This window comes from Rhinolophus sinicus, chromosome 4 (genome assembly GCF_057876585.1).
Source record: "Rhinolophus sinicus isolate RSI-liver-muscle chromosome 4, RSI-T2T, whole genome shotgun sequence".
In the NCBI taxonomy this organism is placed as follows: Eukaryota; Metazoa; Chordata; class Mammalia; order Chiroptera; family Rhinolophidae; genus Rhinolophus; species Rhinolophus sinicus.
The window spans coordinates 117,994,733-118,007,490 of record NC_142504.1 but is presented as its reverse complement, the minus strand read 5'-3'; the positions used below and the strand labels follow the sequence as shown (position 1 = coordinate 118,007,490).

The 12,758-nt window shown below is 55.3% G+C and overlaps 1 protein-coding gene across 11 annotated transcripts in view; it reads right to left on the bottom strand.

The window, feature by feature from the left end:
- Window positions 1-934: 934 nt before the first annotated feature.
- The window catches only part of ATP9B (ATPase phospholipid transporting 9B), a 172,920-nt gene continuing 161,096 nt past the window's right edge, over window positions 935-12,758 (bottom strand). For 10 of the 11 annotated variants that reach the window (XM_019715633.3, XM_074339808.2, XM_019715637.3 and 7 more), the window contains 3 exons: window positions 6,691-6,748; window positions 5,783-5,986; window positions 935-1,447 (listed from right to left, as the gene is read on the bottom strand). In XM_019715633.3, the coding sequence (XP_019571192.3) occupies window positions 1,311-1,447; window positions 5,783-5,986; window positions 6,691-6,748 (399 nt within the window). In that variant the 3' untranslated portion in view covers window positions 935-1,310. The remainder of the gene's footprint in view (window positions 1,448-5,782; window positions 5,987-6,690; window positions 6,749-12,758) is intronic. The other variant, XM_074339811.2, reaches the window with a different exon arrangement.

Sequence of the window (12,758 nt, the reverse complement as noted above, 5' to 3'; positions counted from 1 at the left end):
TGGCTCACAGGCTGCTGGCTGCACACTGTCTGGGACCCTGGTCCCAGCATGCGGCCACCCCCTGCCCGCTGCGCTCAGGCGTAGGGCGGGAGTCACCGGGAGGCCCATGCCAGTGCAGGCCAGGAGAGACCTTGGGACGTTCTCAGTGGAAAAGCAGCGCAAACGGCTCTCGCCCGGTGAGACCCACAGGACAGTGCCACCTTGTGTGTGGCCCGGCGAACGACCCCTAATGTCCCCCCTGGTCGCCACCCCCATGGGGCGCCGCAGCAGGACGTCCTGGCCCAGAGCCCTGTGGTGCCCAAGGCAACCACCATGATGGGCAATGGACAGAGTCAGGGCTGGCTGCCGCCTCTCCGTGACTGGGGGGACAGGGACATGTGGTGGGGAACAGCTGGAGAAGGCGAACACACCCAAATCAGCTGGTGCCACAGGAAACAAGAAAGAACCCGAGGTCAGGAAGCCTTGCTGGGAAACCCTCCATCAGGCTCGGGGGCCAGTGGACGGGACCCGCGAGCTTTACAAGAGGGGGACCAACTGCTCGCCCATGGAAATGGCCCTCAATAAGAGCAGCTGAGCTGGCTCACGGAAGTCGTGATGACTGCATGGGACACAGGGCTACCTACGGGTGGGGGGGTCACTCAGGTGCGTGGGCGCCTCTGCAGCCTGAGCGAGCAAGGAGAGCCCGCCAGGGCGCCCAGTCTGCAGGGCTAAGTGCTCAAAGGACATGGTGTCTGCACTGACCGACCGGGCTTTGCAGTTGCGTGATGTCACAAATACGGAAAGGATGGGGCTTTACAAACAGGTTTTCCCAACAGCACGCCTTCAACAAACGTCAGCGGGGACCACGGGACGGCTCGTGCAGGTGTACGTCCCTTTTGATGCACCCGGGTGTCCCGCCCAGCAGGTGGCACATAAACGGGGCCGCCGCAGCATGTTTGCAGCGTCCAGGTTTTATTCTAGTTAAGCAGGGATGGCTGTCTATATTGTAACATTAAAGGAAGCACGTGAATGTTAGCAAAGTGCAGAATATTAAATAGACTTTCACTTCAATTCTCAGAAACCAGACTGAGATGAACGCTTTACAGTAAGAGTGAGATAATTGGGGCTCATTTTCAATAGAAACTGAAGCTGGTTTGATAAGAAAATTAAATTCTGAAAAACAATAAAAAGGAAAGAAGGGGTGCACCCTGCACGATGGGGCGCTGCAGTGCCACCCGAGGACGCTCGGGGCTCCAGTCCTCTCCCGTCCTTCCCAGCAGCCACAGCCCCGCTGCACCCACCAGGACCCCGCGGAGCTGGAGGGCTGGCGCCTAGGAGGTCAGCTTGGAGTAGCTGGGCGGGGACAGCTTGCGCTTCAAGTACTTGAGTATGTAGAGTGGCAGGCAGCTGACCACGGTGATGGCTGACACCTTCCACAGGAAGGTCATGGTTGTGATGAAGGCGACATCTGTCAGAGAGAAGGGGGAAAACGTAAGAGGCGGCAGGGAGGCCACCCGGCGCCTCCCGTCACCTCCAGACCTACAGAGGCGGGCCCACCGGAATCTCAGGTTTCTTTACTGAAGCGCTGTTGGATTCTCGAAATAACAGAGCCAAAGTCCCGTGTGACTAACGCGGCCAAGCACTGCTCGGGTGGCAGAGCTCACGCACCGCTGGTCAGGCTGCAACTCTTGGCAACGGAGATCTGTGATGTGTTCAGGCACCAGGCCCATCCGTCTCCCGTCCCCTCAGGTACTGGGGGGAGGCAACAGCAGGCCACCGGTGGTGCTGTCACTGCACACCTGTCCTTTCTGTCCCTCAAAACCAGAGAAGCCCTCCCCAGCGCCCTTTATTGCCGCGTAACAGAGCTGCAGCCAGAGGCCTGTGCTGTTGAATTTCTTGCGGGACGAGGCACAGGCGAAACCTGACATTTAGTGTCCGATTGTCCAAGTGGCAGCAATCCCTTTGGACTGCTGTCCGAGGTGGAACACAACGACCTTCCAAGAGGAGGCAGGGGCTCTGATGCACACAGGGCATGGGGAGAACACCGGTCGCTGCGCCGGGTATGGCAGCCCACAGACCCCGGTCACAGTCTGTGTTTACCCGGAGTTTGCAGACCCTGAAAGTGTCTTCCAGGGGCTCAACCACTAAATGTTGCCGGGATGGATAAACTGTCCCCTCAGGGACCTGGATGCCGCTGTGCGGACTTAGCATGTGGCCCCCAACCCTGGAGCACAGAACCTGCACAAGACCTTGCTCCCACTGGGAACAGCCGCGGCAAAGGCTTATGTGGTGCCACCAAGGCTTGGCCGGAAACCGAGTTCCAGGAGACTTCTGACCAGCTGAGCATTTGACCGACACGGCTTTGCTCAATTTCCACACTCTTGGAAGACATGACAGCTTCACCTACCTAAGAACGTCCCAGAAGACACTCTGCCTGTGCCCGCTCGGACACCACACAGGAGGAGAGACGAGAGCAGGCGGACTGCGGGCGGTGTGGGGACTTCCAGCCACGGAGACGGAGCCACACAGGCAGCACTGACAGTGACACTGGGAGGTGCCCTTGTAACTGTGACGCGCGTCACCATGCACTTGTTCACGCAACGTGAATTCATAGCCATATAGGAGAATACGCCATGTTTTTTCTTGATCAGGACAGAAAGTACAGCTGGAAAGAGCCATTTCATAGGTGTCCTGGCTACTTTTTTGGTGAACGTTTCTTTTAATACAGAAACATTAACTTTTACATTTGTTCCTATCGACGTGGCCACCACTGAGGAAAGACTTGAGTGTGAGCTCAGGCACCATGTACGTTTATAGTGGGATTCCTTGTACTTCTCTGCCACTTATAATACGCACATGGTAAAGTTATGAGAAGGGGACAAATCTCGTACATCTCCACTGCTCAAAACTGTTCAAACTCGCCGAAAGAGAATCCATTTAGTAACTCGTCTTCCGGGGTAAAGGCTGGAGACGTTTTCCTGTGAAGCTACGTGTCAGTTTTTACCAACAACTCACGGTTCACGGCTTGCTGTGAGGCTGTCATCTTTGTCCCCTAGGAGGTCAACTAAGGGCTGTGGCGCATGGGCAAGGCTGGCTGATCACAAATGGCCAGACTGTCACTTTACTCAAGGGGCAGTGCTCGTGGCCTTCGAGTTTCATGACCGTGCTAAGCGGTTCCGTGAGTGCTCGCTGAACAAGTCACCTGTTGCTCTGTGAGGCAGCCGTCCATTGGTGTCAGTGTCACCCACGTGGCTCCTTCTCTCTGTGAGTCCGAGCGGCTGGCCCATCCCTCCCTAGCTGTGCAGGGGCCCTACCGTGGGGTCCGGCATCTGCTCGGGCAGCATGTCCCTGAGGAGACAGGGCTGACACTTCAGGGCGTGTCACAAACCTGTCTTTGCCACAGCTGGGTGAGGCTCCTTGTCATCACAGCTCCCTGAGAAGCACGGGCATGCTGCCTGCTCAGTGTGCAGACCCGGGCTGTCCCCAGAGAAGACGTCCTGCCAGAGCATGACCGACGCGGCTACTCTGGCTGTCCTCGGAGCAGATGTCATGCCAGAGCTTGAATGACGCAACTACCCCGGGAAGTGCCCCACAGCCGGTCCCCAAGACGTCCGTCTGCTTTCGTCCTGCAAGATGCTGACAGGCCTCAGAAAGGGGCTCCAGGAACCAAGCTGTTGGGAGACGGGCACAGGGCAGCGCGGGACGTGGGCTGCACAGAAGCTGCTCCCTCTGGCGATGCTGCCAACGGCCTTCGCAGACTGGTGTCTGCCCTGCCCCCACACTGCCTGCTGGGGCTGTGCTGTCATCTGTTCTGGTCTGGTGGCCTCCCAAAGCCACAGTCACCCCGACCCAGGGGGCGCAAGACGGGATTTGCCTACCCGGGGAGCTCTCAGGGTTTTCTTTTTATCCTGCGGGCACCCGGAAGTTTCCAGAAGGCTGAGTCTAGGCGTAAGTCCTTTCTCATTGCCTCGGCCGTCTGGGCCTTTCCTGCAGGATTTCCCAGACAGCTCTCTGCTCTGCGCTCTTCCTGGAGCCCCTGAGGTGGGGGGCGTCGCCCTGGCTGAGCCTGGGACACTCCCTTTCAGGCCACTACCCCTCTCTCTGCCTCGTGTTTACCTGCGGGCCGGGAGGTGTCTTGGCTTTACTTCCCAGTCCTTTTACTTGTCCTTTGTCCCCATGACTCCAGTTTCCAAGAACTCTCTCGTTTTGAGCATTCCTTTTCACAGTGCCCCTGCTTGGGGAATGGATGCAGCTCTTCCCTCTTATTTTTCTGGAGTTCTGTGTCTGTCTGTTGTTAGTGTTTCCTCAGCTGTCTGGTGACCCTGGCTGCCCAACATGTTCAACAGACACGAGTCAGTCGACTGGAACCGCTGGGTTACCGATGGGGCCTGTCACCTGGGCCCCGTTCAGTGACCTGGCACAGGCCTGGTTCTCATTCGGGACGTCAGAACAACGGGCCCGTCTGGGCGTCCTGTTCTCAGAGCAGATCTCGCCTGGAATGGGCAGAGGCTGCAGCACAACGCCAGACAGTCGGCTTGCTCATGCCCTCGGTGAGCTCTGGGAGGGGGTGTGTGCCGACGGCGGTGTGCCCCGGCGCCCGGTGAGGCAGGTGGCAGGGACACGTCATGCCCGGTAGTGGGTGTCAGTTCTGGGAAGTCACAGTTCCACATGGGACTCACTGGACCCTCCCGGAGGCAGAGGTCACTACTGTCAGGGTTGCTGACATTCCATCAGGGACAGGAGAAGGTCCTCTCTTTTCTGAAAACCTTCTGGAAAATTCCGTCTCGGACCAGGAGCAGCACTGCACTGTGTTCCACGTACGGTGGGGACGCAGCCGGCATTCCCCCCTGTCAGGAGCCTGAGGACAAACGCTGCCTTCCCTCCCACTGACTGTGCTCCGTCCCTTCTCTCTGTCTGATTGAAATGCCTGCAAGGAAACCCCACGAGCCCTATGAGCCCCGTCCACCAGCCACGGACACAGTTCTCACAGTTCTGGACACTATCAAACCCTGGCTGGGAAGGCTTGAGATCTGGGGAAGGAGAGCGACGCGTGGGGTTTGCTCAAGTGGCTCGGGGTGCAGCCCAATGCTGCCAGGACGCAGGAGGCCTTGGCGAGGACAAGGATGTCACGCGCCCACCAGCACCAGGCTTCCCTCCCACAGTCACTTCCCGTCGAGGCGCGTGCCTTCACGGAAGTTACTCCTGAGGAAGAAGTGTCGGCAGGCCACACAGAGTGGCGGTTCTGACCGCTCTCCTCAGTCTGGACCAGAGGAGCGTAGGGACAGCCACTGCCACTGTCAGCTCTTGTCTAGCATCACACACCAGTCCCCTGGCTGGTGGTGGCAGGTTGGGAGGACTGCACGCGCTCAGGAACACGGTGCTGGTGACACCACGCCACAGTGCCGGACAGCTGGGCTGCTCACAGGGCTGAGGCCATCAGCATGGTGCCCGGTGGCCTCTGCATGAGGGGCACAGGCAGGGGAGCGCTGCCCTGTGGGCACCTGGGCCCCGTCTTGGGACACGCTGCTGCAACCGTGGAGGACCAACGTCACAGCCTGTGCGAAGTGGTCCCCACTTAGCAGTGTCTTTTTAAAAGCCAACATGGTGAAAATCTTAACTGCTACAAATTATTGCAAGGAGTTTAACCTTTCTCCCCTAAACAAGCTTCTGTGTTGTGGAGCTTTCTGACGCGGGTTTTACTGTGATCTGCAATTTAAGGCAATGGTATGAAGAAGTAATAGTAAAAAATGTTTAAAAGTCAATAATAGACAATTATCCGAAAAAGGATTCCAAGGCAACTTACCAAAATATTCATTGAGAAAAGCAAGCGAGGCCACGTAGCAGCCCAGGCTGAGGAACTCGGCCACGACCATCAGCCAGTGCCATGTCCTGATAGTCAGCGCCACCATCAGCAGCTCCGTGAGGACGAGGGCGGTGAATGAGATGCCTACCACGTGCACAAACTCAGACTCGAAAAGCACCAGGGCCCCGTACATGAGAATGCCGCCTGGAAAACAGCCAGGGTGACCAGTGTGGCTTTTTATGCAACTTTTTCTGATTGGGCTAGAAATTCTCTTCCTGTGCAAGCCAGCTGGGAAAAAAGGATCCTGGGAAGAGCTAACTGATCTTTGTAACACGCAGAGATGTGGCTCAGGTACACACCCACGCTTGGGACTGAGAACTGAAACTCTGGATCTTGAGGAATGTACCATGTGGTACTAGCTAGACCGTCAGAAACCCAAGCAGAGGCTTAGAAACACTTCGCTCTCTGGAGAAGCCACGCCTCCACGTCAGTGAGCGCCATGGTCAGCACGTCAGGGACGGGCCTGCTGTCTGTTAGTTACACTTGCAACAAGCGCTCCTTTGTCCGGACACTAAACCAAGGCTTCCTGACCACTTCTGATGACATAATTCAGGTTCTCGGTCTTGCCATGGGCTCGTGAAAGAGAACCACTGTGTGGGGTCCATGTATGACATGGTAAGTGCTGGTTAAAATTTTTCTGGATTAACATTTAATTAAAACCAGGTCTGTTTTTAGGTGACATTCACCAGTTACAAATACCAACCCATGATGCACTGTGAAGAGGTCTGGAATAGCGATTGACAAGATAAACAGGAAGCAACATCTAACTGTTGATGAAATTAGAAGCTTTTGGAACGTAACTGGGAGGTGAAACCAAGCCTGCCACCAGGAGCCAAGGGCTGTCTTACCTTGGTAAATGCTGATTAAAACCCAGATGAGGAAGGTCTTGAAGGACAAGCACCTGCCCTGGGAACAGCGGGAGAGCTTGGTTAACAGCCTGTGCTTCCCCTAAGACCCCGGGCCCCCAGCCCAACCAGACACCAACCCCGCCACCTGTCCCGCCGGGGTGTCGAGTCGTCCACTCTGCACACTCGTGGCTTGACCTTTGCTGACCGTTACATGTAGCCACAGTTACGTGTCCCTTGGCTCCCTAGTGACCGGAGTCCAAGTGCACAGACACACATTGAAACGCACTAGGGGATAAAGACTCTTTGTGGTGAAAATAACTTCCCTTTACTTCTCTATTTCTCGGGAACACATATTACTGTATTTACTTTTTAGTTTCTTTAGATGAGAAAAGATAGTCTATCAGACTGAGGTTGGAAGTATTATCCCTCAGAGCCTTTCTGGAAGACGCCACGTAAGTAAGTCCAACACAGACGAACAGAATGGCTTCCTATGCAGCAATCCTCACTTTTAAAACTGCGCCCAGGCTATCAGGGACGGGTCCGAGGCAGAATACTGGCCGTGGTCTCGTCTCTCCGCACCCCTGAAGACACTTACATCCAAGAATGGACACCAGGTCCTCAGCGGCCACACTGGCCATCGGTGGTGAGGGTGACGCACGTTAGAAGAGGCCGTGGCAGCACAGGGTGTTAGGACCAAGTGCTGCAGAGACCTGCAGAGCGTCTCGTCACGTAGGCCATCACACGTACCCCACTCTGCGTGTGCTCCTTACACAGTGCAGTGTGGCTTCTCTCCACTTATAGGACAGGAAACCTAAGAAGTCTGGTGATTTCCTCAAGGTCATCAGCAGGTTAGTGCTACCAAACCGTGTCACTGATCAGAGGCCAAAGCTCTGCTTGCAACTGGGTCCCCCCATGGGGCCAGTTACAGCAAATGAGGACAGGGAGGCCTTAGAGTTGATGCCACGGGGAAAACAAACAGAGGGATGCGTCACACGGCGACACCTGGGGAGAGTGTAGGTGTGGGTCCCAGCTGCCTGCAGCCCTCTGACCGTCCAGGAGCTGTATGCCCAGGACCAGCACGGCCACCCCCGGGCGTCCCCCGGTTCCAGGGCCAGTCTGGGAAAATACTGGCCGACCCCAGTCCTCACTACTGTATGTGAAAGTAAGACTCACACGTCGTGACTTGTTAACAGGGCACACTGAGTTTTAAAGGCAGAGGTTTTGAAATGTAAACATTTATATTTCAAATAGGTCCTTTCAGTACATTTTTCCCAAGTGTGTGTCTCTGACTGGATACTAGTGGAGGTTCAGTCTTTGCTCATAAAACTCCTATGTATTTAAGTATGTGCTTAATTTTATTTCAGTATTTTAACAGAAATTTAAACTTTAATTTTTGACATGAAGAGATTTACTTGGTCGCGAGGTTTGCTGACACCTACTTGCCCCCAGGCCCGTGACCTAAGTATCAGTGGACATGCTGAAATCAACTGGAAAGCGCTCCTGAGCCTCTCGCTCCTGGATGAGAGACGTGTATGCAAGACTCTAGAGTTTAGCTCTGGGACGCAAAGAAAGATCGTGTAGTTAGTGGCGCAGACGTCCTCTGAACGGTCCAGGCTGCATGTCCAGCACTGTCCTGGGCCCATGGACCATCCACATGACTTAGGAGCAGGAACACAGCTGTCACCACCCATGGGTGGTCCTTCCCTCCCCCATGCACACGCCAATAACCGTGCGGCAGGAACTGTGACCAGGAACAGAACGGACGCCGCTGTGGCCACACACCGCTGGGCTCGGAGTCCCGCCAGGGCCGTACCTCCCTAGCTCTGTTGCGACTTGAACAGAAGGGGCGAGTGCCTTGGTTCCCTCCATTGTGCGCAGAAGTGATGAGCACAGTCCCCACGTGGGTGAGACAAACAACACGATGCCGGGAAGCTAGTGAGTGAGCCTCCAATGAACGCCTGCTGAGCCGACGTCCCCAGGACAGACTTCAGAGGCTCCGTTCCGCTTACTCAGCCACCACAGCTCCACCACAGGCCCCAGGAGGCCTCTGGGAGGCTGACCTACCGGAGGTCCTCGCACTATTTGTTGATGTGACTGACAGGCCAAGGGCTCCAGGGCATGCTACGTGCAGGCCGACCAGGGGCGTGTGTCGCACGGACGTGACCCCACACAGCAGAGGGGGCGCTGAGGCCACAGTGGGCGACGTCCAACAGCTCAGAAGCGCGAGGACTCCTGCCCGCGTTGTAACCTTTCTCACGGTAACTCATTCTCCCAGCCTCCTCCTCAACCTACTGTCTCTGGTTCCACCAGAACAAAGGAAAATGGCAGTTTTCCTCCTATTCCCCTCATGACAACTTCGGAGGAGGCTGGGAGTAAAAGCTTACACAGCTGACTAAAGATGGGGAAAAACGCAGGGGAACTGACCTGGAACCATCTTCTGAGGAGCGGAGTTGGTGTGGGGATGGCAGGGGTGACCATGGGATGACAGTCCCCTGACTCAGCTGGCCCGGCCACTGGGAAGCAGTGAGGGCTTCTCCAGCAGGAAACGTGCGCCCCCGGGTACGAGGGCAGGGGCAGAAGACTCACTTCCTGGGGGTCACCCCAATGTCGCTCGTTTCTTGTATCACTGGTTTATTTCTTGAAGTTCTCACCCTGAGTTCCTAAGGGGTGAATCCGCCTCCATCCAACGAAACACGCCGCTCAGAACGTGACAACTGTGGACCGCCACGGCCCAGAATACTTCTGAACAGATTCTACAAGAACTGGCCCGTGCAGTGTCACCTGACAGGTGACCTCACTGCTTCAGGCCAGGGTCAGCAGACATGTTTATGACGACAGCTCTGCACATCGACCTCGGGAGAATGTCTTGGCTTTGCCGACTCATTTCACCCATCTGGTGTCGAGGGCACTTGGGGTGCAGACACAGGCAGGAGCTGCAGAGCCCCCCCAACCCTCTGCAGCTCCCCTAGGCTGGCGCCTCACGCAGACCCAGAACCACTGCCAGCACCGAGGTATGTGGACGTCACCAGCTGCTCCGTGTGTCCTCCGCCACAGCCAGAGCCCCAGTGGCCTGTCATCACTGCTGTGTAGGCTCCTGTGACCTGAGCTGGCTCCCCACTCCTGCCCTGGGTGGTGACCAGGACGCTTTCTTCACCACTGCCGGCCGGTGGCTGTACAGCGCCCGGGCTGGGTTTGCCTGGTGTCTCGTAGTGCTTAGGCTGCTGGGAAGGGCACGATGAGGGCGGTGCGTCCCCACAGTGTGCCATGGCAGGAGGACGTGACTGGCATCTGCGGGGAGGGCACTTGCAGACTACGCAGGGACGGTTCAGGCTCTGGAGCCACCCCGGTCCCTGGTCCATCAGACTCAACACCGGGCTTCTTCAGGGAGGGGCCTCTCCCCAGTGTGGATGGGGCGCTCAGCTCAATCCCGGGTCACCACCTGGCACGACTGCCGTTCACTTTATCTCAGTTTGGTCTGTGGGGCGCTTTCATCTGGACATGCGGCCACTGTCAGAGCCCACTGGTCTGAGCACGTCCCCACTTTCTGCCACACAGGTGCTCTCCCTCCACAAGGTGCCGGCCCCCCCCAGCACGCCCTTCCCTCTCCCTGACACACCTGGGAAGTGCGAACACGTCTGCTTCCTCGGTCTCTGCCCCCACAGGCACAGGTGTCCTAGCTGCCCCCTCTTCCAGCTCCGAGCTCCGCCTCCCACAGGGATACCTGGCTCTCGTAGCCATGTGTCTCCTGTGTGTTCAGCGCTCGTCTACGATAGAGCATTTTTCCTGAGAGCACGTTTACAGCTGCAGACCTGGGCTGCTGTGGGTTTTTGTCTTCGGCCTTCCCAGACGTCCGAGTCAGACGCTTTTCCCCAGGCACTCGGGCAGCTCCTGTCCTCCCCGCCCGGCGTGGCTGTGACTCACCTCTCTGTGGTCAGGTTCATTTGTCACAGTCTGCATTCCACCCACTGTGCTGAGCACTTCTGACAAACGCAGACACGTATCCACCAGGGTGCCAGACCCAACGGTTCCCTCACCCCAAAACTGCTCCTGCAGTCATCCCTCATATCCCTAAACCTTGAGCAACCTGCTCTGTTCTCCGTCCAGAGGGTCAGATGAGTGGCCGCACAAACATGTGAGTGTGGCTTCTTCTGCACACCAAGTGCATTTCAGGTTCTTCGTGCCGTGGACCTGATGTCTCTCTTGCCCCCACGGTGTGGCTGCACCAGCCACCGGATGAAGGACACCTGGCAGGTCCCAGGTGTTGGCAGATCCAACCACGGGGCCATAAATGGCGTGTACAGATTTGTGTGAACAGGCTTTGTCTCGGGGAAATCCCACAGCACTGAGGGCTCCTGCGGCCGCACGCTCCAGCGTCTGGCGGCTGGGTCCCGCTTTGCATTCTACACGTTGCGGGAGAATCGTGCTTTGATTGACAATCCCATAAGGAAAACGGCGCTGGGCACACCCTCATGTGCTCGTGCTGTGTGAACACGACCACCTCAGCACACCATCAGTCAGGCCTCTGTCCATTTTAACAACTGGGTGCTTGTGTTGAGTTTTTAGGGTGCTTCACATATTCTGGACACAAGTCCTTTGTCAAAGGTGTGATTTGCAAATGTTTTCTACCAGCGTGTGGTCTCTTTCCGCTTCCTTAACAGGGTCTTTCACAGAGGTTTTTAATCACAATAAAGTCCAATTTGTCAATTCTTTCCTGTATGAATCATGCTTCTGACCCCATATCTAAAACTCTGCCTGTCCCAAGGTGATGCATGTTTTCTTCTGGAAAGTTTAGTTTTCCATTTCACATTCAGGTCATGACCCACCTTGAGGGAATTTCGGTAGAAGTGTGAGGTGGGGGAGGGTCCATGTTTGCTGGGGGTTGCCAGCGGTGGGAACAGAATTTGTGGACAAGTCGGTCCTTCCCCCACTGAATGTCCTGTTGCGTCTGTCAGAGGTGGGCTCAGGCATTGGGTTTGTTTCTGGGCCTTGGATTTCCAGTCCCTGGTCTGTGTCTGTCCCTTGCCAATCATCACTGCCTTGATTCCTGCTTCACAGGAAGTCTTCCAGCTTCATTCTTTGTCAAAATTGTTTTGGTAACTCCATTCCCTTGACTTTCCATGTAAATTTTAGATCAGCGGGTCATGGGGCATCAACATGGAGTCTTGCAATCCATGGACATTCATTTCCACCTTCTTAAAATTTCTCTGTCAGTGTTTTAGTTTCAGCATAAATATCCCACCACATACTTTGCTATACCAAAGCGTTTCCCTTTTTTATAAAATAAACAGTGTTTAAATTTTTTTCAGGCCTCAGTTGTTCACTGCATGCATAGGTTTAGAAGTGATTCAAGATATTTTCCCTTGTATCCAGCACCCTTATTAGACTTGCTAGTCTAGGTTTTCTGGGGAGTCTTTGGGATTTTCTACAGTCAACTATGGCATCAGCACAGATATTTTTATTTCTTCTTTTCTCATCTGTCTTTGAATTTCCTTTTCTTGCCTTATCACTATTAGATAAGGACACAAACATACATTTCAAAAGCGAAAACTGTGTGGAGAATATTCAACAGAAAAACACTGCACAGTGAAGCACTCCCCACAGTGCAATGGCCAGTGGTTTCCAGGGCTTTGTGAAGGTCGGCATGTCACCTGCCTGACACTTTCACCATAAGCACAACTACAGCCCATGTGTTTCTGTAGTCAGGTAGCAGTTTACCTTCTCACGAGTAGGAATTATGAATTAGTAATTGGATTCGCTCCTACAAGCTGATACCACGTGGGCTCAGCCCACCTGACTCGGCCGAGCCAGCCACACGCTGCTCTACGGCCTCACGCATCCTGACCCCTGGTCTCAGGCTCAGGTGCTTTTCACAAGGGCCCACAGGCCATTCAGGACAGAGCCACCTGCAGGACAGGAGGGGGATGAAGACACACGCTTCCTGCCTCACTGGCAGCACCCAGAAAACAAGCGACAGCACTAGGCATAAGTAAAGCTGAATAATTCAGACAGAATCTGACTTCCTAAAGAGGAACACCAGAATTTCATTGTTACAGACACACCATTTTCTG